The sequence below is a fragment of the Carettochelys insculpta genome, chromosome 2 (genome assembly GCF_033958435.1).
Source record: "Carettochelys insculpta isolate YL-2023 chromosome 2, ASM3395843v1, whole genome shotgun sequence".
NCBI lineage: Eukaryota > Metazoa > Chordata > Testudines > Carettochelyidae > Carettochelys > Carettochelys insculpta.
Genome location: NC_134138.1, coordinates 92,217,857 through 92,243,354, shown reverse-complemented (window position 1 = coordinate 92,243,354; position 25,498 = coordinate 92,217,857). Strand labels below are relative to the sequence as shown.

The following is a 25,498-nucleotide window of genomic DNA, read 5'->3' as shown; positions in this document are numbered from 1 at the left end:
AGATTATACAAGTAAAGGCTAAGAACACTAAGGACCTTTAGTCATACAGGTTGCTATTTAAATGGATTATCTTTAAAATAGAGTTTAGGACAAGCAGCAATGGTCTTAAATTGCAGCAAAGAAGGTTTAGATTGGACATTAGGAAAAATTTCCTGTCATGGTGGTTAAGTACTAGAACAAATTGCTGAGGGCGGTTGTAGAATCTCCATCATTGGTGACATTAAGGCAGAGGTTCGACAAAAATCTAACAGGGATAATACAGATGGTGCTTGGTCCTGATGTGAGGGGTGGGAACTAGACTTGATGACCTCTTGGGGTCTCTTCCAGTTCTAGTATTCTATAATTCAATGGGACCTATTTAACACAATCACAAAAACAGGTCTTAATATTCTGATTATGAATAATTATTAGAAAATATAAAACTTTAACAAACCATTATTTTCTATGAACCAATCTTTTCCTGAATAAAAGGATTTTGTAATAGGTGTCTTGTTCTTTATCTGATGCAGTATCACCTTTGAATGTTCCTCCTCCAGACACGTCGGAACTTTTTAAAAACATGTTGCTCCCATTTGTTAATGCATATATATGGTGTGTCATATACACCACATAAATGGATAATATGCCTGAAATACTCATATGTTAAGTGTGTGTTGGGAAGTTATATTAATTGCTGCATTATATTATTCTTGCCACAATTCTGTTCATCCATGTTAAGTATGCCATAACACTTTGCAAAACTGACTTCAGTTTTGGCATTAGAAAATAGGAAGCTTGTTAAAGGCAAGATACATTTTTTCTAGGTTCCAGGAGAGGCTTAGAATGTAGTATCCAAGAATAGAGATAGGGCAAGTATAAGACAACAAGTTAAGGAACTGATGGGTTAGATCTTAGATGATGTTGGAAAGTACTTTAAATTCGTATACAGGCATGATATACATGTAAGTGGTTTTGGTGGTGTATCTTTGAAATACACCTATTGTGTGATAATCATGCAGAGAGCAAAGCATTTTTCTCAGAGAAGGTGAATGTCTGTCTTCCTTCTGTATTGTAGCATGCTATTTTGTCTACAGACAAATTGGTTAAGGTTGGTTATTTGGACACTTGAGCTTTAAGATCCAATTGCAAGTGTAGTCAAAATTAATTGGCTCTAATATCAATCAACAAGTGGTACACACTGAATACCTTCCCCAAACTAATCCATCTTCAGATATCTTGTAGAATTGGGTCCAGCAGGTATCAGCCAGTCAATGATAGCTAGGTTGGGCAGCAATCAAAGAAAGCTCATTTTACTTAATTGTTCATCTAAAAAAAGAAAAAGCTTTCCAATATTCGGAGTCCTCAGATTTGTGCAACTGCACCTGATATTTGTTATCTGTGTCCTCCCAAGTTCCTCTTCTGTAAATCATTTTTGCATCTTTGAGGCAGTACGCTTGTTTTGTACTGTGCCTAGTACAATGGGGGTGGGGGGAGAGGTGACCATGTCAAAGGCCTTTGGGCACCAACAGAATATTATTATTTTAAACCTAATTAATAAGTATTTATAATATGTAAGTGGTCACGTGTTGGTAATAGATGGCCCAACAAAGCTTAGTATTAACATACCATAAGCATGTGTAGCTTACCTGCTCCAATGTGTCCTCTAAACCCATTTTCTTGTGGGTAGCTTTTCTAATTTCTTCTTCAGTTGTATTTATGAGCTCCATAAGGGGAGCCTATAATGCAAATCAGAAAGAAATAGCCATTTAAGAAGGGGTGAATGCTGAAATACGGAAATGTCCCTATAAGCCTCCAAAATTACACTAATTTAGAACTGAACAAAACCATTCTTACTCAAAGAAAAGCTCTACCACAGCTTAAAACCTCAAAGAATGGGAACATAAAGCCTTGTCAACAAGACGCAAGCTTTCAAGCAAAGAGAGAGAGATAGAGAGAGAGAGAGGGAGAGAGAGACCCCCCTGAAAAGCGGTTCCTGTTTTCCCCATACCACTCCCACTACCCCCATCTCCTGCCCCCACTTTTTTTTTAAAAAACTTAGGCTATTTATATTTTACCATTTATTTTCTTTGCCATTCCCATCAGTACATCCCAAAGTACGTTTGCTCTGATATTACATAAAGGATATTGTTTCAATTTCCTTCCTAGTTACTTATAAAGAAAATACTAAGCTGAAGCAACAATAAATAACCTGCTGTATTTTAAAACACAGTAGCATCCACTTACATTTATCTGAGTTCTGTATTTGACTAGACAGTTTGGTCCTGCTTCTGGGTTAAATTTAATCTCAAAGTCATGGCCTCTAGAATTCTCTGCACCTATTGGGATTAGTTTCAGCTTTCGAGCCAGCTTATGATACTCTGCCAGTTGTGTTTCGATCTGTTTGGTTGTGGGGAAGGAAGAAAAGAGAGCCAAGAATTAACAAAAATTCCAAGCATACACCCAACTCCCAGCTCACTGTTCTTGTTATGAGTAAAAAGAATGTCAATTGCCAAACTGCTCCATGAGCACACACACTTCTTAGAAATGCAAGACTTCTATATATTGTCAATGTAGCAATTAGCATTTGTGGTTTAACCACTGTGAGTTTTGTAGATTGTCTCTCAAAAATTTCTTATCTTATAAAGGTGAGATTTCCCTTATTTGACTTACTGTATATTTTCTCCTCATGAAGCATAACTCTTGTCATGTTTTCATTTGGGTACAGGCTCTCAAGGCTAGGCGAGTTACTTATGAATAGTTTCTAAGGCTACAAAGAAAGGCAAGCGTCCATCATAAATGCAATGTGTCTAGTGTCCACTGAGGTAGGATAGTAGAAGAGTTATGGACACGTCACATACAAATGTTATGGCCTAGGAAATTATGTTTTATTATATAGAGAGTTTCAAAATTGGCCTCTTTTGTTTCCCAGGTGTTACTTAGAGAGTGCAACATCTGTTTTGTTTTTATACTGCATTGAATCTGAATTTTACAGCTGCCAAGCAAAGGACATGTAAGGTTATACAGTGCATTGTAAAGCACTATTCTAAAACATGTTTGATCAGAGTGTGTGTTTGTCCAACAAGCAGCAACTTGTAAAACTGCCATTTTACATTATAATACTAAGGGCCAAACTCATCCTTTCAACAGGGCTGAATTCAGTGGGCTTGAGGGACAAGTGTGGTCTTAAAAGCCCAGAGAATTACTGATGCAAATTAAAGTGCTAAAATGGCATAAATTACATTAGGGATATTTAATTCCAAGAAAGTAATTTAGACAACCAATAACTTTGAAAATTCTTTTTCTGCAACATCAATGATTGACAGCAGTACATATGCCTGCTATCCCACCGATGATACACAGGTACACGAAAAGACATTAACACTCAACTTGAAAATGGACAAGAAGAAGGTGTTTGTTCAAAATAAGAATAAATACAGATCTCTCCCACAGATTAATAACAATAAAACATTATTGTTATTTTTGAATTAATTTAGGAAACTAATTGGCAGTAGTGTCTTAAATTTCAGTTTTTGACTAATCTTGAATTAAGTTTTAAGGAGGCAGACTGACAAATGCCTCTCACAAACAGTGCTTTCACATACCGCCTCTTTCCCTCTAGCATATTTCAACTCTTCATTCCATAATTGGTGTTCTTCTGCCTCCAGTTCCTTGGTCAGCTTGTTGATTGTTTGCTGCAGTTCATCTCTTTCATGATTTATTCTCTCAATGTCCGCAACTGAGTACTTCTGATTGTCAAAGATATGCTGGAGGCGTGTATTTTCCTGCTTCATTGCTTCAACTTCCATTTCTGAATTTACAAAGTGTTTTTTAGATCTATTAGAAACTCAGAATACTTAATGGCAGCCTCCTGTAAGCATTCAAACTACTCCGTATTAGTTCATATTTTTATTCCTTAAACGTTTCCTTATTTAATGCCTGACCTATTTCTAAGCCCTAGAGGTAACTTTTCTGATCTCACTCAAATCAGTTATACTATCACTTTTAGAAGGCAGTTCAAAAGAAAACATGATTGTTTCAGAAATATTGGCAATTTCTGTTCAAAAAAATTAGAATCACATGTATTTGCAATTAAAATTAATACAGAAAACGTATCAGTCAGTAAATACATCCTAAAACTGATAGATTATTTTTGTACAAAAATAATTCCAAAATGCTTTACAAACACGATAAAGATGATTTCAACTCAGTTGTGGAATAAACCTAACTTTAGATCAGAGTTCTTAAGCTTTTTGTATAGGTGTCTCCTGTCTCACAAGCCTCTGAGTGCAGATGGTCTTATGAATTAAAAATACCTCTAGTTTGGCATTCTAGACATTCAAATTAAAAAAAAAAAATCAGGATCAACATATTATGTTCTTTACCATCAATCAGTATGAATTTTTTAAAGTGATGTGCAAATTGGTCTGGAAATCAACCACTCATTTGTCATCCTCCACCTTCCTCAGAGCCTGCTGACTGGGTATAAATCTAATAAAATCTGTTCTGCTAGGAATCTGTATAGGAAAGTTTCTCTTTAAGATCATGATAGGCACAATAAATACTTCACTGTCTTACAGCTGAACCAAGTTGTTTTTAAGCTTGATTAATCATTTTGAACAGTGCTTTTTCCTCACCTGCTGTCTCAAGTTCCTCATGAATGCCTTTCACTTTCTGGTCAAGGATGGCTGCATGAGACTCCAGATTAGCCATGTAAGCCTGATACTTCTGAACATCTGCTTGCAAAGAAGATTTCAGCTTTCGCAATGACACTAAACGATCCTTTTGTGGTGAGAAGAAGGGGGAAAAACATAACAGCTTCTCACTTAGCAAATTTGTAGAAATAAAATCATTGCTACTTTCCACGCAGAACAGTGCCATAATCACAGGCAGCTTTGTTAAGCGAACAAAGTTTTCCTTATACCCCCTCAGTTTATTCATTTTTCTAGCAGTTGAATTAAAATCTTGCCTAAAGCCTTAAAAAGGAGGCATGCCCAAAAGCTTTATTAAACTCAAACATTTCAGGCTAAAAGCCTCTGACACTTTTGTTTGTATAACAGTACCACTTAGCCTGAATCAAGGATAAGGCCCAGTTGTGCTAGGCACTGAACAGCAAGCAATAAGCTAGTTTCACCACGGAAACTTGCTATTTAGGGTTATGACAAAATGCAACAGATGACAGAAACCGGGAGAGGAGGCAATATAAAAAAAGCATATTTTGCACAAAAATATTTCCAGTGTGCCATCTATCCAGCTATTGAGCCAATTAATGTTTCGGTAAATATACATTTAAAATACTTAAACTGACTTTTCAAATACGTATTTTCTTACAAAAGAAACATTTTGATAAGTTGCTGCCACTTGTCCCCTATTCTTATCTCCTCCAGATTAGTATTCCCTTTAATATTTTACATCCATGTGCACTAACATGGAGGTGATGCATGAAAAGTGTGTGGTGGGACCTGGATGATGAGTGATTCTGGGTACAGGAGGGGCTCAGGCCCGATGCAGAGGTTCAGGGTGTGGGGAGTGAGGGTTCCAGCTGGGGGTGAAAGTGCAGGGGTGGAGCTGAGGAAAAGGGATTCTGGGTGCAGCAGGGGGCTCAATCTTGGGGCAAAGGGCGGGAGCGCAGGGGGTGAGGGCACTGGGGCTGCGGCAGGGAAAGGACTCCCTTCACCAGCCCTCTCTCGCCACAACAAGGAGGGAGGCACATCTCACCCAGCAGTGCAGCCAGCTGTGCAGCTTACAGGGAACTTAGCTCCAGAACCTCTGGATATTAAATCCTTGGAGATAAATCCCATTGGATCAACAGTGCTTAGAATTACACTGGCTGAATTGTGAACATTGCAAAATCTTCCATTATTTGAAAATATCTACACAATATCCAACTGTAACTCAATGTCTTATATTGCAGTGATGTAGAGCAAATGATCTCCAGCACCAGCTAGAGTCACTTGGAACATCTAGACTGTGTCTAGACTAGCCCCGAACTTCGAAGGGGGCATGGTAATTAGGGTGTCAAGAGATTACCAACAAAGTGCTGCGGTGTATCAGGCTTCATTAGGCTAAGCCTCCCCTGCAGCAACTTCAAAGTGTGACACTTCGAAGTGCCAGCTTGTGTGTAGTGGCAGATCAGCCGTGGGTACTTCGAAGTGCCCGCGCTCTTTCAAAGTCCCTTTACTCCCGATCCGTGGCAACACACAAGCCGGCACTTCGAAGTTTCACACTTTGATGTTGCCAGAGGGGGAGATTTAGCCTAATGAAGTGCTGCTGCACATGCACCACAGCACTTCATTAGTAATCTCTCAACACCCTAATTACCATGCCCCCTTCGAAATTCGGGGCTAGTCTCGACACAGCCCTGAAGAAATATTTGTATTTTATTCTACCATGAAATAGCCACATCAGTTTGCCATTCTTACCACTGGGTCACCAGTGCTTTGCTATGGAAATATTACTTTCAAGGAAAGGAAAAAAGGATCAGAATACCAATATAAATCAAGCTGAAAAGCAGCTCCCCTTCACTTGTGTGTGTGTATTTGCTTACCGGTTCACTTTCCCTTTCTTTCTCTAGTCTTGCAATCTCTGCATGCAACCTTTTGTTTTCTGCTGCCAGAGCCTCCAACTGGAATTCGTCTATATTAAACAAATCCTCTGAAAGGAAACAAAAAAGACATAATTTAATAACCAACCAGTTGCTCTCCTAAAACACTGACATCTATATTGCATAATGCCATAGGAATTCCTTTTATTATAGCACACCAGATACCCATTCTTTGAATAGACACACGTTTCAAAAGGTTATATTTTTCATTTAGATTCTCATCATACAATCTAGAACACAAAAAATATAAAAGTAAGTAAAGTGAATTTTTGCTTGTGTCAAATACATGCAGAATCTCTGCCATGTGAATTCCATTAAACAGAGGTTCTCATACTTTCTGATGTGTATCACGTAGTTATAGAACGTTCACCTTATGAGCAGTGCTTCACAACTTCGAAGTATAGTCCCATGTATGACTGTGCAATATTCCCAGGCAACAGTAGTTACTTATGTGAAAATCACAATAAATGTGACAAAAAATGATCACTTTCTTTGCTCTTCTAACAATGATGTTCTTCTTTCCTTCCCAACAAGCTGATTTCTCTCTTGCTTTGCTCCCTGCACACGCTGACTAGATGGCTGGTTCTCTTTCCTTTTGATCTTTTCTCTCTCTGATAGCTCATGTTTCCTCTCCTACTAATGGCTCTGTGAATGGGCAACTCCAGTCCTACTGGTGGCTCTAGTCTGAAAGTGGCTATGTAAACAGCAGCCACTGAGGGACAAGGTGAGGCTCTTTCCTTGTTGCTAGCTGTTTCAACAGGCTCTGTACTACATGTCTGTAGAAGCAGGTGAAAACAAGGAGCTGCACCATACAACTTAACAACAGTGCAGAACATCAGCAAGTATTCCACAGGTCACAGTTTGAGAAGCTCTGTAGTAAAATGTGAAACCATGCTAGTCTTGAAAATAGACTATAAAAGTGGAACCTTATTACTCAGTTCAGCTGCTGGGTATACGTGCTCAGTCACGGCTGCACCTTTTAATGAGAAAAGTAAATCTGTATTGCTTTTAAATTTGTCAGCCCTGCTGAGCCAGATGCAAGAATGAATAGCAAATGCCATTCCATCTGTGCATCAACAGCATTACATAGTGCATTCCAATAACTTACACCCAGACAACAATCGCTGATACTATAGGATTACAGGGGTATCACTGAGGATATAGGGTAACCTGCCTATATTACTGGTATAATCTCTTTTGACTCTCAAAGGCCAGACTGAGTTTGCATAGTCGGCAGCTGGAGTTTCCATCCTTTTGCTTGAAAGTTGACATGAAAATGAGAAAGAAACATGGCATCAACCCTTAACCTGCCACTAGGGTATTTACAAAAAAGAATTTCACTTTTAATTGAAACGATTTATGGCCATATATAGTGTAACCCCCCGGCACTTCAGACTTACTTAGTTTTGACTGCACTTCTGCATCAAATTCCTCAAAGCTGTCTCCACCCTTCATGAAGTGCTCATAGCACTTTACAGTGTAGTCCATAAAAAGCTGAAAATAAAATTAAAAAAACTTGCATAAAAGAGAGCTAAAAACTTTAAGTATCTGGATATCCAGTTCCACTCAGCAAGTGAATTAAATTGAACCTCTTAATAAATAAGCTGATAGGACAGGGCTTAACCAAAAATATCTGTTATGTGGACAGGGCTTAACCAAAAAGATCTGTTAAGATTCAATGGTACATATTCGGGAAGAAGAAAAATTAGAGGCAAAAGGGTGAGTTCAGTTTGGTCTGGAGAGGGAGAAGAGCAAAAATCATCAACCAAGATGCCTGAGGAAATGTTGGGAAAAAACAGTGAATGAACATGGAGAGAGTGAATCCAAGTGGGAGAAGTAGTCAGCCATATCTAATAATAAGAGTCCAAGCAAGTGGCTATTGTTACTTTGGCGACCTTGGTAAGACTTTTAAAAATGGTGAGGCAGAACTAGATTTAAGAGAATTAGAGACAAAAAACAGATTGTGCAATTCTAAAGAATTTAAATGCATAGGAGACAGATGGAAGATGAAGTGGTATCTTGCAGAGGTAAGTGCTATCAAAAAGATCTATATTTGGTGAGTTTGTTTCAGGGTGGATTGATTTAAATAATCATTTAAAAAATCACTTATTTAAATCAAGTTTCCCACCCATACTTCTTCACATATATCTTAAACAATACTGCAAATCTGATTACTAAAATATGTCAATTTACAACTCAGTGCAGAATTTTACAATATCTAAAAAAGTTACACAGAGCATACCTTCTTAGATAGTGATTTTTATTAAGTTAGAAATAGTCCATAATACTTATTATTTGTATGGCTGCTGCATCTGCAGCTTGACATGTTAGGAATAATAAGAACTAAAACTACACATACAAACACAATAGCACTTATTTTATTGAATTACATCTTAATTATTACATACATATTTAATATTTGCAACTGCAGTAGTCTCAAGTTGTCAGTTTTAAACTTTATTTAAAATAATCTCAAACTGTTAACTAACATACCAGGCCTCACAACACTAAATGTGCTGTGTTCTTAGAGCTTCTGCTACTAGCTCTTACCTTCCCACTCCCACTGTCACTGAGATTCTGAGACAAACAAAAATAGGAGTTTTCCTGCTTTTTCAATTGCCAAATTGATTTCTTAGCATCGAGTGAATAATAACAAACAATGAAAATATTCTCTCTGCATGCAGTTGTTTTTTCTCATTTCCCCTCATTATTATTCAATCAATTTTTTTTCCAGCAAGGATGCAGAACCAATTCCAAATTACCAAAAAGCTAACACTGACTCTGCTTATATTGTTCTTAATTTTGGAGTAAGACCAACTGGTCTCACTGGCACTTCTATTTTTTGAGGAAACAAGTACAGAGCAGTTTCCTTGGGGAAAGCTGAATAATGGTGAAGTAAAATACAGAACAGACTTCTGGCATCACCACTACGATCTCTGGCCACCATGTTCTTAAAATAAAGGCTTGTACTCTAAAATAATACTCAGTGACAACTGGCAACTCTAGATTTCTCTTACTCCAGCTTTATACACTACATGCTTAGTGAACAGATTCTAACCCTACTTCACTAATTAAATGAGTCATTACGATTAGCTGTGCAAAACTTTTTTTTCCCTAGCAACATTAAACACATAAGAACATAAGAACATAAGAATGGCCATACTGGGTCAGACCAAAGGTCCATCAAGCCCAGCATCCCATCTGCCGACGGTGGCCAATGCCAGGTGCCCCAGAGAAGGAGAACAGAAGACAAGTGATTTATCTCCTGCCATCCATCTCCTGCCCTTGTTATGAAGGCTAGGGCACCATACTTTATCCCTGGCTAATAGCCATTTATGGACCTGACCTGCAAAAATTTATCAAGCTCTTTTTTAAACCCTAATAGAGTCCTGGCCTTCACAGCCTCCTCGGGCAAGGAGTTCCACAGGTTGACTGTGCGCTGTGTGAAGAAAAATTTCCTTTTATTAGTTTTGAACCTACTACCCATCAATTTCATTTGGTGTCCCCTAGTTCTTGTATTATGGGAAAAGGTAAATAATTTTTCTATATTCACCTTCTCCACACCATTCATGATTTTATATACCTCTATCATATCGCCCCTCAATCGCCTCTTTTCCAAACTGAAAAGTCCCAGTCTCTCTAGCCTCTCCCCATATGGGACCCTTTCCAAGCCCCTAATCATCTTAGTCGCCCTTTTCTGAACCTTTTCTAATGCCAATATATCTTTTTTGAGGTGAGGAGACCACATCTGCACGCAGTACTCGAGATGTGGGCGTACCATAGTTTTATATAGGGGAAGTATGATATCTTTTGTCTTATTATCGATCCCTTTTTTAATAATTCCTAACATCCTATTTGCCTTACTAACTGCCGCTGCACACTGCGTGGATGTCTTCAGAGAACTATCCACTATAACTCCAAGATCCCTTTCCTGATCTGTCGTAGCTAAATTTGACCCCATCATGTAGTACGTGTAATTTGGGTTATTTTTTCCAACATGCATTACCTTACACTTACCCACATTAAATTTCATTTGCCATTTTGCTGCCCAATCACTCAGTTTGCTGAGATCTTTTTGTAGTTCTTCACAATCCCTTTTGCTTTTGACTGTCCTGAACAACTTGGTGTCATCTGCAAACTTTGCCACCTCACTGCTTACCTCATTTTCTAGATCATTGATGAACAAGTTGAACAGGATCGGTCCCAGGACTGACCCCTGGGGAACACCACTAGTTACCCCCCTCCATTGTGAAAATTTACCATTTATTCCAACCCTTTGTTTTCTGTCTTTTAACCAATTCCCGATCCATGAAAGGACCTTTCCTCCTATCCCATGACCACCTAATTTACATAAAAGCCTTTGGTGTGGGACCGTGTCAAAGGCTTTCTGGAAATCTAGGTATATTATGTCCACTGGGTGCCCTTTGTCCGCATGTTTATTAACACAGGAAACAGCTTGGGAATTAACTTGTTAAATCACACTTATACTAAAAGGCACAGAGAATGTTTTGAAGAATGATGCATTGCCAAGTCCTTTAAGTTACTAAACAGCTGGTCCACATTGTTGTTCCGACATATTCATGTCTTCATCCACATTATTTTCTTCTCATAACCAGTTTTACTTATGTTTGATTCTTACAACTAGGCCCTGCATCATCATCTACTGCTTACACTTGACACATTTTCCTTTTTTAACCCAGGGAACAAAATTTCTTCAGAATATTCACACAGGCTACCGTTAACGCTAGTGTGTTTTGCCAGCAAACCCTGGTTTTGTTGACAAAACTAGTGGAGCATCCACACACAAAACAGGATTTGTCGACTGTATCTCAGCAAAACCTGGCACTTTTGCCCACAACCTTCTGCCTCTTCCAGTTGAAGAACAGTGTCTTTTGTCAACAGTTTCTGTCAACAAAAAAGGCTATGTGGACGCTCTGAGGGGCCTTCTCTCAACAGACAGGGAATCTAGAACAACAGGCAGTCCTTTTTACTATGCTTCTGGGTGCCTGTTTTGTTGAGAAAGCAGCCAGGCAGTCCAGCTGCTCTGTTGACAGAGCAGAACACTCTTCCGATTGGCTTTTGTGTGTGGCTTGACTTGGTTGACAGAAGTTGTGTCAGGAAAACTCTTCTGAGAGTGACTTCTGTTGACAGATCACTGTAGTGTAACCATAGGTACAGAGTGTCTCTTATGCCCAGAACTGTATTATTGGGGAAGGTGTCTAGATAATCCAGGATTCCATAAAGGTTGTAATTTGTTGGCAATTTTAAACTGCACTTCTCTCAAGAGCAACTAAAAGTGGCATTCAAAACAAAGCAGCAGAAATATAGCACTTTAAAGAGTAACAAAATGATTCATTCGGTGATGAGCTTTTGTGGAACAGACCACTTCATCAAATCATAGTGTTTTTTCTGTTTGTATCTTGACTCCAGCGCCTATTTGTTTAAATTACAGTGGATTTTTTTTTTAAAGTTTTTCTATTGCAAATACCAGCCCTGCATCTTCTCTCCAGGATCAAAAATTCATCTAATGCTCTTTCATGGATGCACATCACTGCTACCAACAATTCTATAGGTACAGTTACGTCCTTGGTCACTCTGTGCAAACCCACTGAAAAGTACTGCACAGCTTTAATGCAGGGTAGAACTTTTATTACTGATGTGAGACGGAAGGAATTCAGATTGACTTTTAGATCCAGTCTTAGCTTGAAGGACTGACAGTTAGAAATAAGTTTTACTTAATTTAAAAGTAAAAATGAAGAGCTGAACTGGAAACATTTATGACCAAAGGACCTCTTGATGCCAACTGACAGAGTGCATGAGGCAAAGGGATCCCCAAGGTTCACAAAAATAATGTTATACAAGATAGCTAAAGGAAGTTGTCACAACAATCATCATAATCATTGACAAATATGCATACAGGAAATGTGAAGAATTATGAATAGTTTCTGAAAATTATATTCTATAGGCCTTGTATTTAAAGGCAGATCATTCAAAGGTAGAGTATGTGGAGACAAAAGTCTCCAGATAAGAAATGGGAGACACTTATCTCCATGGTGGACTATTCTGTATTGACTACTTCACTTTTGAAGTCTATTAGATTGAAATGTCAATGAAGAACCTGTAGAGATTTTAGAAGAGAATTAATGGGAAGGAATTAATGGAGATTAGGGTTGCCCATTATGGCTGAATGTAGTCCAGGAGGTTTCATGACATGACAATCTTTTTAATTAAAAACTAATCTTGAATTCCAGGAAAACCCCAAAAGGTTGGCAACTGTAATGGGGATGGAGAGGTGGCGGGGAAATGGATGTCAATGGGGAAGCCTATTTGCAGGTGAAAAAAAAAATCAAAAGTTTGATCTGATATTTGGGGCTGCCAAGACATATCCTGATACCTTTTAACCTGTGAAGTCAAGCCACCAGATGACTTGATTTCATCAAAGGGAAATCTCAGACACCCTAGCTGGAAATTCCTAACAGGACATGGTGGGGCAAAGCTCTCCCATAGAAGAGGATGTCTTGTGAGTTAGCTGTAGGTCTAGAAATCATGTGATTTCTTTTGTGTGTATAAAACCATATTTCTAGTAGTCTTATTTTCATTTGAATCTTTGTTATCAGAGAACAAACTTGTTCTTGTTGCACTATTAATACTAAAGTGCTGTGGGTTAAGTGGGATGGTAGGAATTAAAACTAACAAGATGGTGAATTTGAGAATTCTGTGAGTATTCAGTGGAACCGGAGCTGGGCACTTCAGAAAAATGCTTGGATGTTGGCATGTGCCTATTGCTGTTAAAGGAATCAAGGTAGGCCTTGCAAGAGGGATAAAGACTGTTTGAAGGCCAGCATTGCTCATGCTGGATTAAAGCCAAAGCAGCTAGAGCTGCATGCAACTAGAAGACCGAATAGGCTGGTGTGCTCTTGTATGACAACTTCGAAGAGCAGCAACACATATACTTGATTGTGAGAGGAGAAAAGCAACAGTAGCTGCCACACCAACAGAGCCAGGACAATTCCCTTGCCCCTAACTGTGAATGCTCATGCCATTCAAGGCTTGGACTCCTCAGCCACATGCGAGTCTACAACCAACGAGCCTGTGCAAGCTCAAGATGTCATTGTCAGACATGATGGACTACCAAGAGAAGACAGAAGATTGCTAACCTACACAAAGAAATGAAGGTCTAGAGAGGCCTGGAGGACAGCGCTTATTTTACATGTTAAAACACCCAAATCTGGCACTCTCTCATGTAGCAACATCCATGGTCCAGCAGGACAACAGATCTTGCAGGACCAGAGAGTCCTGGGGCTGGGAGGAGGAGGGGCCAGCCAGACCAGCAGCAGGAGCTCAGGGCAGGGCAGCCACAGCTGGTCTGGAAGCAAGTGGGGGAGGCAGGGGTGGGCACAGGGGCAGGCAGCAGCAGCCAGAGAGCCTGGTCTGGGAGCAGAGGCTTGGTCTGATAAGCTGCAAGCCCAGACTCATGGTGGCCCATCCCCAGGGCCAAGCAGGAAGCTGCAGCCCCAGGAAGCTGCAGTTGGAGCTGGGTGGGAAGCTGGGGCCTTGGGAGGGGAGACTGGGACTGGGAGCTGGGGGAAGAGAGCAGGGCAGGAAACCACAGGCAGGGAGCAAGGGCTGAGGCCAGTAGAGGGGGCAGGACTGACCATCCCTGGTCTGGCAAAATCCCTTGTTCGGGATCACTGAGGTCCCAGGGGTGCCAGACCAGGGAGGTTGAACCTGTACCAGAGAATAGTGGAGTCAAGGAACTGATCTACAGCAGACAAGATAACTTCAAGCTAAAGGCAAGTAAGTTGTGCACAACCCAATAAAGTTTCAGCCCATGAAAAAGAAATGCCACCTTTTTTAAATGAGTCACTACTGGGGACACTATGGCAATAAGAAACAACTTCCAAACAGAGGAAGTCTTTTAGACCGTGCCTAGAGAGGAAAATGACAAGTAGGATGACACTTTCTTTTCTCCTCTCCAACCCTCCAGTGGAGCAGAAGCACTGTGTAATAGAATAATCAAAACAAAGGATATCTATATTAATTTAATAATCAGTTTCCATTCTGAAGCAGTGCACTTGAGACTGTTAAGATGGTCTTAACCCATATTCAGAAAAGTAGTTTTAGCTGTAGTTTACCAGTGCCCTGACAAAAGGAGGACAAGTGCCTATTTTGTGAAATGTATTTTAAAGAGGTAAACAGTCCAGCCAATAATCAGGACAATAGAATCAAGATTATGCTGCAAACATTACCTAATAAATTCTTGCACTTTAAAAAATGGCACTAGTAGAAACTATTGTTTTTATTAAGCTAATTTATATTGTATTCCCTGACTTCCTGAAAATAACATTAAAGACATACGACTAACCAGGAAAACTGAAAGCTGAATTGAACTAGCTTAAAATTTTATTGAGTTTATTATTGTCTTCCGACAGTATACTTCAGACCCTAGGTCAGAGATCCCCAACTATGGGGCATGCTCTCCTAGGGTGGTGAAGAAGAACATTCAAGAGGGCATAGTGGGGTTGAGGCCTGCCCCACCCAGTCCTGCTCTGCTCTGGCCCTGCCCCCTCCAGCCAGCGCCCCAGCTCCCCAAACACAGTCCAGCTGCAGCTCTTGGCCCAGCCCTGGTCCTGTCCCCTGCCTCAGTCCCTGTCCACAGTTCCATTCATAGCCTCAGCTGTAGCCCCCTCATTCTTGTCACTCAGACCCCAAGAGCCACAACCATGCCAGCCCTGGCTGGAGAGCAAGACCTTAAAAAGTATGGGGATTACTATTCTAGTTGAGCAGTTACTACAGTCATTGGCAAATTGTTACAGTACCTTATTATGTACAATTCCATCTTCTGTTTCTCCTTCCCAGGTCTGTCCTTCATCAAATGGCGTGTTTTCCCTTATTGCGGAATACAACTAGAAGGAGAATTAATGGCATATGATGTTAATAGTAACGTAGAGCATACAGTCTGAAGACCTTTACCAGTTCCTGGATTAGACAGTCACATTGATTTTAAGAAAAAGTCCATGGATGCAAAATTAACATCACTGAACCAGTATCTCTTTTGAGTGAGGGTTTCTAAATAGCAGCAGTGCAAACAACCAGTTTTGTTAGTTTAATTCTGCTGTAATGTTGCCAAGCAAATCATAGCAATGGAGGCAAAGAACTATCTGGAGAATTCATATAATAAAACGGTATCATTTAACCTTCTGAATGTAAACCAAATGTGTCTTTGCAACCATAAATACTGGAAACTTTAGGGTTGGATTTTCAAGAGTATTTAAATGACATAAGCACGCACATCCTGTTGTGGGACAGGTGTTCCTACATCTATTGAAAAATCCAACTATGACCATTTAAGTTTAATAAACTGAATTAGACAGCCAAAGTCAACAGAAGCAAAAAGGAATTTTCCAGAAGCAAGTGGACATTTCAAACCCTAACTCACACACCCACTTAGAATTCAGATTCCACTTTAAGTGTTCATATATTTCATCTTTATTTGCATGTAGCTACCTAGTTTTACTGTATTAATCATCATCATAATACTAATATTCTAGCCTAACACGACATTTAATCCATGAAAACAAACTTATTCTGCTTCTGAAGTCAGATAATACCTTGATACAATCGATTAGCCAAACCAAAGCTGCTACAATCTGAGGCCAGGTGTGTGGAGCCCCCACTGTGTACATAGAGCTTTTTGACAGTGCAAAGGGATACCTAATGAGGAAAAAAATGTGTCAGCATTTTCAAATAAAAAGTTTTGTTTTGGTAAAAATACTCTGACTGCACAAAATGGCACCACACACCATGTAGCTCACCTTAATAACAAAAGCAAAGATGTATTCTGCGAGCAACTACAGATGACATATTTTATATCATGCTTAAAAAAGACAAATAAATCAGTTAAGTCCCAAAAGCACAATACTTCTGATGATGATGACAGGAGTTTAATGTCTTCTGGAGTGAGAAGTGGACATTTGTAGTATAGAGGAGTATAGTGTTGGCGTCTTCAAACTAGTCCCACAACTTCCCATTTGTTACCCAAATTGTCAGAGATGTCCATCCCATTTCCCTCTTCCTAGGCTGGTGCCAGGGCAACTCTTGGGCCTGACTCTTCTACGTTGCTCTGCATCCTCAACTGACAACTCCCCATTCATAATGACTCTCCCCTTTCTACTTAGGCTACTTTGAGAAGGGAGACATGCCCAGCTCTGCTAGAAGGCAGAGAGAGGGAGAGAGAGAGAGCGAGAGAGAGCATGCTGTTTAAAAAGGTGCCAGGAAAGAAGGCAGAAAGGTTGATGAGGTAAGGAAGGAAAATAAACTTCCAATGTGAAGTACAGACCCATCTTCTCTCAGACTGAAGAATGTGGTGATAGTGAGGTGGGTCTGAAGCCCATCCACTCCTAACCAAATGGGCAAAAGAAAGAAAGAAAGAGCACCCAAGTCCTCACTAAGAAAAATTCTCACTTCTGGGTCTTTCTAGATGCAATACTGCCTTGCAAACATGATTCCAAACTTAAGATCAGGTGACATTAGGCAGAAATAGCATAGTTTTCAGATCTTAAGTTGAATTTGCACTGCTTAGAGTTAAATGAAACAGCTGTAATCTGACATGCACGTTACTAAAAAAGGATCATAAATATGTAATACCTGCACTGTATGTTGCATAGCTAATTACAGACAGACTTGGAAAATGTTCTGAAATTTGTAGTATGGAAAAAGTGTCCATGTTGTTTGATCTTAGGTGGCAGTTACACAAAATTAGTTTAAATTTATATGGCAACTAGCAGATTTACCTGACATTGCATAGGTCCTTAACTCAAGTTTCTTATTTTTTCTTTTGGAAAATAAAGGAAAAATACACATGCTTTATTTAAAATGATTGTATTTCTCAAAATACACTCATCACTCATTTAATGAGTACTCTACTTACACGCTCTTGCTGAAACAAGGGATGCATATACTTACCACTGCTCACTATCCGAGTGAACTTCCCCCACTCATACGAGCCGGCTGTGGGCTCCCTGGCTGGGGTGTGGGAAGACCCGCAGACCCGTGGCTGGAGCTGGGCTGGCTGTGGGGTCCCTGGCTGGGGTGTGGGCAAACCCGCAGCTGGAGCTGAGCCAGCCGTGGGGTCCCTGGCTGGGGCGTGGGGAGATCCACAGTCCCGCCCATCCCGATCCCAACACTCCCCCTGCAGCAAATCCCCGCACATCCCCCCAACCCCGCCCCGCCCCGTCTGATCCAGTCCCAACATACCCCCGGCCCACATCTCCCCGTGCATCCCCCCCCCACACCAGCCTGCTCTCAACACCCACCCTGTCCCCTTCTGAACTTCCCTGCCCATGACACCTCCCACCCCCAGGTACCTCAGCTGCAGCCGGGAGGAACAAGCCACCACCTCCTCCACAGGAACCACCTGCAGGTTTTAACCCTCCCTCCCATTCACGGCCCCAAACTGCCCCCCAGCCTTTAACCCTCTCCAACCTCCCCGCCACCCCAACCCAAGGTTCACTTACCTTTCCAAAGCAGCACCACCTGCTGCCACTCCTTCGCTGAGTTTGGAGCATTAGGAACCAATCAGACACTTTTACATGCATTTTAACGGTAATTTAATGTCCCCTTTACGAGTTTTCGCCTACGAGCAGAAAGTTGGGAACCAATTGTGCTTGTATAGAGAGGATAAGTGTAGTGGTATTTTTATTTTAGATTTTTTAAAAAAGGGATTATTAAAATTTACCTGTTTAATTTTTAGTAAGTTTTTTACATGGGAATTCCAGCAAGTGTATTTGTTTCCTTCATCCTTATAAAATCTTATAATTCGCTATGTTTGAACAGAAAAAGTGCTATAGTCAATTCTGATTTCCAATAACACTTTTGTTTAGCTTTCAAACCGTAGACATTGATTTAGCTGTGTGCCAAAACAGGTCACTACTCCAAAATTTCTCTGTTTTATCTCTTTTCTGTAAGGTTTATTGAGAAGCAAGTTCATCCTATTTTTCTAGCTCTTATCTGTAAGGTTCATTGATGAGCAGATTCATCATATTTTTCTAGGTCATCTTGGTTTAGTATCTTTCAACATTCACACCATTACGTCAATTTTGAGCGCTGTTCTTGATTTGGTGATTCTGTCTCTGTTAGGTTTTAGAAGAAGCAATCACATATTCCAGGCAAATCCTTTTTTTCTGGCACAGACGAACCATTATATTTCTTTAAATTATGATACAAGGAAGCTGTATACCAAATTTGGTGATCCTAGCAATTTCCATTTAGAAGAGCTCTTGATCAAACAGAAAACCACTCTAAAGTACATAGCAGATGAATTTAAAATGATATGATGGAAAAGTGTGCCAATGTGTTTTAAATGCAATTGTTTATTAACACACAGATTCAGCTTTTTTAAAAAAATGAATTGTTTAAATCCATCCTCTAGTTCTGGAAACAGTCTTTTCTTTCCAAGATGCATTACCATGTTCATAGAGAGCTACCCAGGATTATACTCTGGTTACCTCATCTCTAATAAAACAATAGGATTTTCAGTAACACAAATTCAGGTTCTGAGAGCAGATCCTTCTTTTCAAAATTTCCACTAGATAACACAAACCAAAAACCTTGTGTATCTGACATGATAGACATGCTTGACTTATAGACATCAATATGCGCTGATGGCAATCTTCTCCTTACTACTGGCACAAGAGAGCTCAAAGGAGGAATTAAATGCAATTCACACTGCCCCGTAAGCTTGGAAATTTGAAGACTCCCAACATTTAAGATTTCTGGAAAATGTTGTACCAATTACCAATACACAGCAACACCTAAAATCGCGATAGGTAATTGCCCAGCTTCAACAAAACAACTTCAAAAATCCCCCTAAATCCAACAAGCCACCCACAAAACAAGACAAATAGGACCAATAGCACTATGGAAATTTAAACTACACAATTTTATCGTTTTTCCATGCCTAATTGTTCTAGTTAATTTCTTTCTGTAATAAAACAACTTCTTGATGCATACCCAAGCTCTTTAAAGATTCTGGGGATTTCCTCTTCAAACTTTGAATCAGGAAGCTCATATGAAGGGCACAGAGAGCCATAGATAAAAGTGAAGATCTTTAAGAAGTCCTTAACAGATGGGGATTGAAGTGATTTCATGGACACATTATGGGCATAACCATTCTCTACAAGAAACTGAGAAAAGAAATACATATTACCAGTGGGCATAGGTAGGTTCTGGACAAACGGGAGACTCTGCTTAGTGCCATTTATAACTTATACCAAACGTTTACAGAAAGGAGCAAAGTACCTCACACAGTTGTCGGATACACTGTTGGATAAATGCTTTGTCATGAAGTGGCCTGGGATCCTTGATCTTCTCTGTACCAAAGACACCATACTGACTGTTACGTGAACCTCCAGGACCACTATTTCTAGAAACAAAAAGTTTCGATATCTATAGACCATATCTGTAGTATTTTTAAGCTTACTTACTTTTATTTTCACATAATGACTTTTATTTAGTAATAATTACTCTGCTATGTTACTTGTGTACCCAAACAGTGTACCCACCCAGGGAGTCATTTTGAAATAGTTAATGAAGAATAAGTTATTGAGCAGTATCTATGCTGGTCAAGGTCTCCATGTAGACAAATCCTTAGTTTTACTACCATAGCAAACTCTTTCATATCCAGAATTTTATGCCCTGGAACTCACAAATAACTGGCATTTTAACCATAAGTAAATTCTAGGTAAGTTTTCCATAAGTACCATATAGTGAAAGTAAATACAAATAAACACAGCAGCGTATAAGTTTACACTGTACAATACTACTGTTGTTCGTAAATAAAGTACTCTGCATACATTTTTGTTTGTTTCTTATTATCTAATCTGGTTTTTCTTTAGAGTTATGCTTTGCTAGATATACCTCTCTATTATCTAGAATATTTGAATATCTGGCGACCTTCTGGTCCCAGGGCTGCCGGATATGAAAGAGTTTACTATCGCTGAATAACACTAGTTAATTGGACAAATAGTGAAAATAAAGAGATATAAACCTTATCCTTAGATTTAAAAAATGGCATCATCCTTCCTACTAGCATGGAACTTTTTGGTGGCTCCCACCATCTAGTTTATTATCCATAACTCTGGTCTGAGAAAAAGAAAATCATGTGGGAGCAGAGCAGTACAACCCACTAAAGATTTTTTCCATTGTCTCCCCTTGATGTGGCTTCTGAGGGGAGGTCAGTGATCTGCACAGGCACATGAACTTTGTGCTGATCAACTCTTGAGAGAAGAGGGAGATGGAGCTATGAAGTTGTTCATGCTCCAAGTTCCCTAAATCCATTCTTCTCCAAATCTGTCTAGGACCATGGTGTCCAACACACTAGCCACATGTGACTATTTGACCTGTTGAGTGTGGCTAGCTGGTCTGAGCAATAAATATATTTCACGATGCGGCTAGTTCACTACAGCAGTAGCCACTATAATGACTACTGCTTCAAGACTGGTTGAACATCATGGGTCTAGGGAAAACAAATGGCAGAGACCTTCAAAAAGCTATTAAATTACTCTTAAAATTTATTGTACAGAGCCATATCATCAATACCTTTTACCAAAGAAGCTGACTTTTCTTTCTGAGGCACAAGATGCAGGTTTACTCATATTTAGCTTCCCAAAGGTTGTTCTGTCTTGCCTTAAAAAAAGTTCAAGTTATTGTTATTACAGTAATTTCATCTTCACTTAAGAAAAGTATAGTATATATTCATAACAGAAAGCAAGTTAAACAAGGTGGATGAATTTAAGTCCCTGATTTTAATCATCAATTTGAATTGTGTTTTGTATTTGTACTTGTTAGTTACTGTCCTAAAGGAAAGCTGATTTTCACTGACTGGTAACCATTGCAACATTCACTTACTACTAAATATAATTTTTCAATAAATATGCTGCTTCTTTTCATTACCAGGAAGATGCACAAATACCTGTGTACATGTATTTAAGCAATTATATAGCTTAAAGCACATTTACTCATATTCTTAAATCTGACATGTTAGAAATGGTGAATGATATTTATTACACTGATTTTCTACTTGCAAATGTGTTAAAACTCTATGGCTACATCTATACTACAGCACAATTTTGAAAGCCAAACTTTTGAAACAACCGTTCAAAACAGTGTCCATCCTTTCGAAGGAGAGTGTCCACACAGGTCATGGTGCTCTTTCGCAAAACAGGCCAGAAGACTCTGTGGATAGGATTGCAAGGCTGAAAAGCCATTCTTGGGGCTGCACCCAGCTGCTACCTTAAAGGGCTCCTCCCAATACCCTAGCCCCGCACATGTTGAGGGCTGCCGGGCTGTCCGCAGCACAGCAGATCCCACTGAGGGACCAGACCCATAGCAGTCAGCCTCAGGGATCCCCATCAGGCAGCTCGCTGCTCATGGCCATCCTCCATCAGCATCAGAGGCCCAGACTCATAGGTAACATCCCAGAGGCTGCCTGTCTGAGATACCTGGGTAATCCAGTGCCTGTTGGGCTATCCCACAAGCACTGACTGGTGGAACTGTTTTGTGATAGGGGACTGAGATGACTGCTGGCTCCAGAACATCCACATGACAAAGCAGACGTTTCTGGAGCTATGTCACTGGCTCGCCCCAGCCCTCTAGCACTAGGACACGGGCATGCAGCTGGCACTTCCCCTGGAAAAGCAGGTCATAATCACGATCTGGAAGCTGGCCTCCCTGGACAGCCACTGGTCAGTCGGCCACCAGTTCAGGGTGGGCAAGGCCACCATCAGGGCCATCCTCCCGGAGGTAAGCCAGCCTGTGCATGGAACACCCAGCCACGCACTCACAGGCATGCTTGCCCTCCACACCATACAAGTTGTCATGGTGATAAACACCCTCCTTCTGCGCTGGGTCATCTGCATCGGGGTCCTCAACTTCGCCCTAGTGGGATTCGCTGAGCTGGGCTTCCCCAACTGCTTTGGCGCACTGTACAGGACCCACAGCACCATCCAAGCTCTGTACCACAGCGTGGGTGTTTACATCAACCGCAAAAGATATCACTCCATGGTGCTCCAGGCCCTCGTAGATGCCAAAGGGTGGTTCATGGACATCTAAGCCTGCTGGTCAGGCAGGGGACCATGATGCCTGGGTGTTCAGGAACTCTGGGCTCAGGTGCAGGATGCGGGAGGGAACTTACACCCCCTGTAGGAGCTCCCAGTCAGGGATGCGACCATGCCCCCCTGCATCATGGCCGATGCTGCCTATCCCCTGCACCCGTGACTCATGCTGTGCTATACAGGACACAAGGACCTGAGCCAGGACCTTTTTAACGCCCACCTGAACCAGGCCTGGAACACAGTGGAGTGGGCATTTGAACCTCTGAAGGGGCATTTTTCCTGCCTCCTCAGGAGGCTGGAGGTCAGCCTCCTCACCCTGCCTGCCGTGTTGGGGGCATGTTGCACTCTCCACAATACTGTGGAGTAAGCATGAGCCATTCGTGCAGGGGTGGGCTCTTGAGGCCGGCCTTGGCTACAAGCAGCCAGCTGCTGTCCCATGCTGCCAGGTGCAATGGAACAGGGTACAGGCCAGGGACGCCCTCTGGGAGGCCTTTGCTTGGGGGTCCCAGTGATCCTTCCCAAGGCACCCTTGACCAGAACCCTGCCACCCACACACCCATCCCTCACCACTCCCCCACCACAACCCCCACTCCTGCACACCCATCCCTCATCCCTCTCTCCCATGCACCCACCCCTCATCACCGCCCCACCACAACCCCTCCTTCTGCACACTTACCCCTCACTGCTCCCACACCATGACTACCGCACTGAACAACCATACCCCACCTGCTCTCTCGCCACGCACCAGGGACACAGGAGTAGTGTGGAAAAATAAACTTTTTACCAAAACATTAGAAAACGGACGAAGATCTTTTAACATATGAAATAAACTATTTACAAGGAGGAATAGGGGACTACTATGTGCAACAGGGTTTCTGGGGTGGGGGTTAAGGCCAGCAAACTTGGAGGGAGGCCCTTAATCCTCCACTGGGGTGGGGGGCTGGGAGCTGCACTGGACACAGGAGCTCTGAGTGCCCTGGGTCTGGGGTTCCTGTCAAGGCTGGAAGGGGTGTGACCACGTGGAGGTAGGGGCACAGGAGGGTTACAGCGGGCTCAGGGTCAGCTGGGAAAGGAGGGCTGGCTCACCCTGGGTGACGCTCATCACTAGCCACCAGGCAAGTGCCACCCGGGGGCAGAGGGAGGAGCAGGGCACCTAGGTCTGGGGTTTTGGGGGGTGCTGCAGGAGGAACTGTGTGCGGAGGGGGCTGGAAAGGGAACAGGAGGCTGGGTCAGGTGGGTGGCCACAGCCTGAGTGAGGGTGCCCAGGCTGGCAGCCACCTGATCCTAGATCTCCCATGCCATTGCCAGCCACTTCCACAGTATGCTATTCATATCCCGCAGTGCGGTGGTATGAGCGTTTCCCTCCTCCTCCTGTGGCGCCAGCCCAGGGCCCACCAGTGCCAGCCCATGTGGGTGCGGGGCATGGTGGTGGCCTGGCCTCCTGGCCCTCTGCTCTTCTTCTGTGGTGGGACAGAGCTCAACTGGACCCAGGATGGTGGACCTGTGGATATAAGGATGCCCCATCAGTCCTGCGCCCTGGCCATAGGAGCCATGACTGCCACAACCCATGTCCCCATCCCCACCATGGTCCATGGGCCCCATGGGATTCTGGGTGTAGAGGGGTCCCTGCACAGTGCTGCTTGCACCAGGTTTGGTCAGGCACCCCCTCTTGCCTCCCTGGACTGTGGTGCTTTGCAGGAGGGTTGGGTGCTGAATGCTGTGTGTCAGTGGTTCCCTGCCAGCTGTGGCAGGGGCGGGCTCCCCCCCCCACACCCCGAGGCGTCCAGAACACCCGATACCTACCTGGTGGTCCCTCTAGAAACTCAGAGGAAGTACGGCTGGAGGGGTCCTGGCTAGACAATCTGGAAGGGATTGCTATCACAAGGGTCCCATTGCTGGATCCCTCACCATCGCTGCCACCCTCTGCCTTCAGTTCCTTTGGTCAGGGGATGGTGGCTCCTGGCTCCGGCTCCTGCTCTGGCCCAGTGGCATCCAGGAGATGTTCTGGGGATGCCACCTGTTTTGGACCGAGGAGATGGTCCAGCTCTTCATAGTGGTGGCAGGCGGTGGGTGCCGCCCTAGATTGGCTAGCCACATCTCGTGTGCAGCAGTATGCCCGATGCAGCTCTTTTACACCGGACTTGGTCAGGCATCTAGCTGGGATGACAGCATGCTGGAGAGACACTGAAATGCTGCAGCATTCCTGTGCCAGCCAGCTGTATCCAGAAGGACCTCCTCAGCCCTGCATAGTCCAAGGAGGCCCTTCAGTTCTGCCTCAGTCCATGAGGAGGCCCTTTTTCTTAGGGACCTGGCTGGACTCCTGGTGCTCAGAGGAGGGCCCCTTGGTGACCCAGGGATCAGGCCTGCTGGCCATGCTGCCAGTGGGGGTCCTGCTGTTGCTCTGTGGTCGCAGAGAGGGGGTGCTGCAGAGGGAAGATGCTTTCTCTGCAGCCAGCACGCTCTCAGTTTCTTGCCATGGGGTTTATGGGTCCCTGCATTGATTGGAGGCACAGAACATAGAGCCCTGCTTGTGCTGACAAGCTCACCTCCACACTCCAGCTGGCTGACACTATGACGGGGGACTGCTCTTTTGAAAGAGTGGCCCGTGCAGCATCTGCATGCGTTTTCCTTAGAAAGAGTCTTTCAAAAGATGGAGCTCTTTCTGAAACGGGAATGGATGAGCAATTTCAAAAGGCGGCCCATGTTCTTTCAAAAATGCTTTTGAAAGAAGGCATTTTGTGTATAGATGCTCCACATTATCTTTTGAAAAAGGCCCTTCTTTTGAAATTAATTTCAAATAAACATG

General features: G+C 42.2%; 1 protein-coding gene across 1 annotated transcript in view; it reads right to left on the bottom strand.

The window, feature by feature from the left end:
- NDC80 (NDC80 kinetochore complex component) overlaps positions 1–25,498 on the bottom strand; it is a 40,327-nt gene that overhangs the window by 6,771 nt on the left and 8,058 nt on the right. Inside the window, exons 3-13 of the mRNA XM_074985838.1 lie at positions 21,179–21,265; positions 19,880–20,003; positions 19,592–19,764; positions 16,192–16,294; positions 15,400–15,486; positions 7,981–8,074; positions 6,524–6,630; positions 4,614–4,758; positions 3,582–3,787; positions 2,224–2,376; positions 1,626–1,715 (exon numbers count right to left, since the gene is read on the bottom strand). Of these exons, the coding sequence (XP_074841939.1) occupies positions 1,626–1,715; positions 2,224–2,376; positions 3,582–3,787; positions 4,614–4,758; positions 6,524–6,630; positions 7,981–8,074; positions 15,400–15,486; positions 16,192–16,294; positions 19,592–19,764; positions 19,880–20,003; positions 21,179–21,265 (1,369 nt within the window). The remainder of the gene's footprint in view (positions 1–1,625; positions 1,716–2,223; positions 2,377–3,581; positions 3,788–4,613; positions 4,759–6,523; positions 6,631–7,980; positions 8,075–15,399; positions 15,487–16,191; positions 16,295–19,591; positions 19,765–19,879; positions 20,004–21,178; positions 21,266–25,498) is intronic.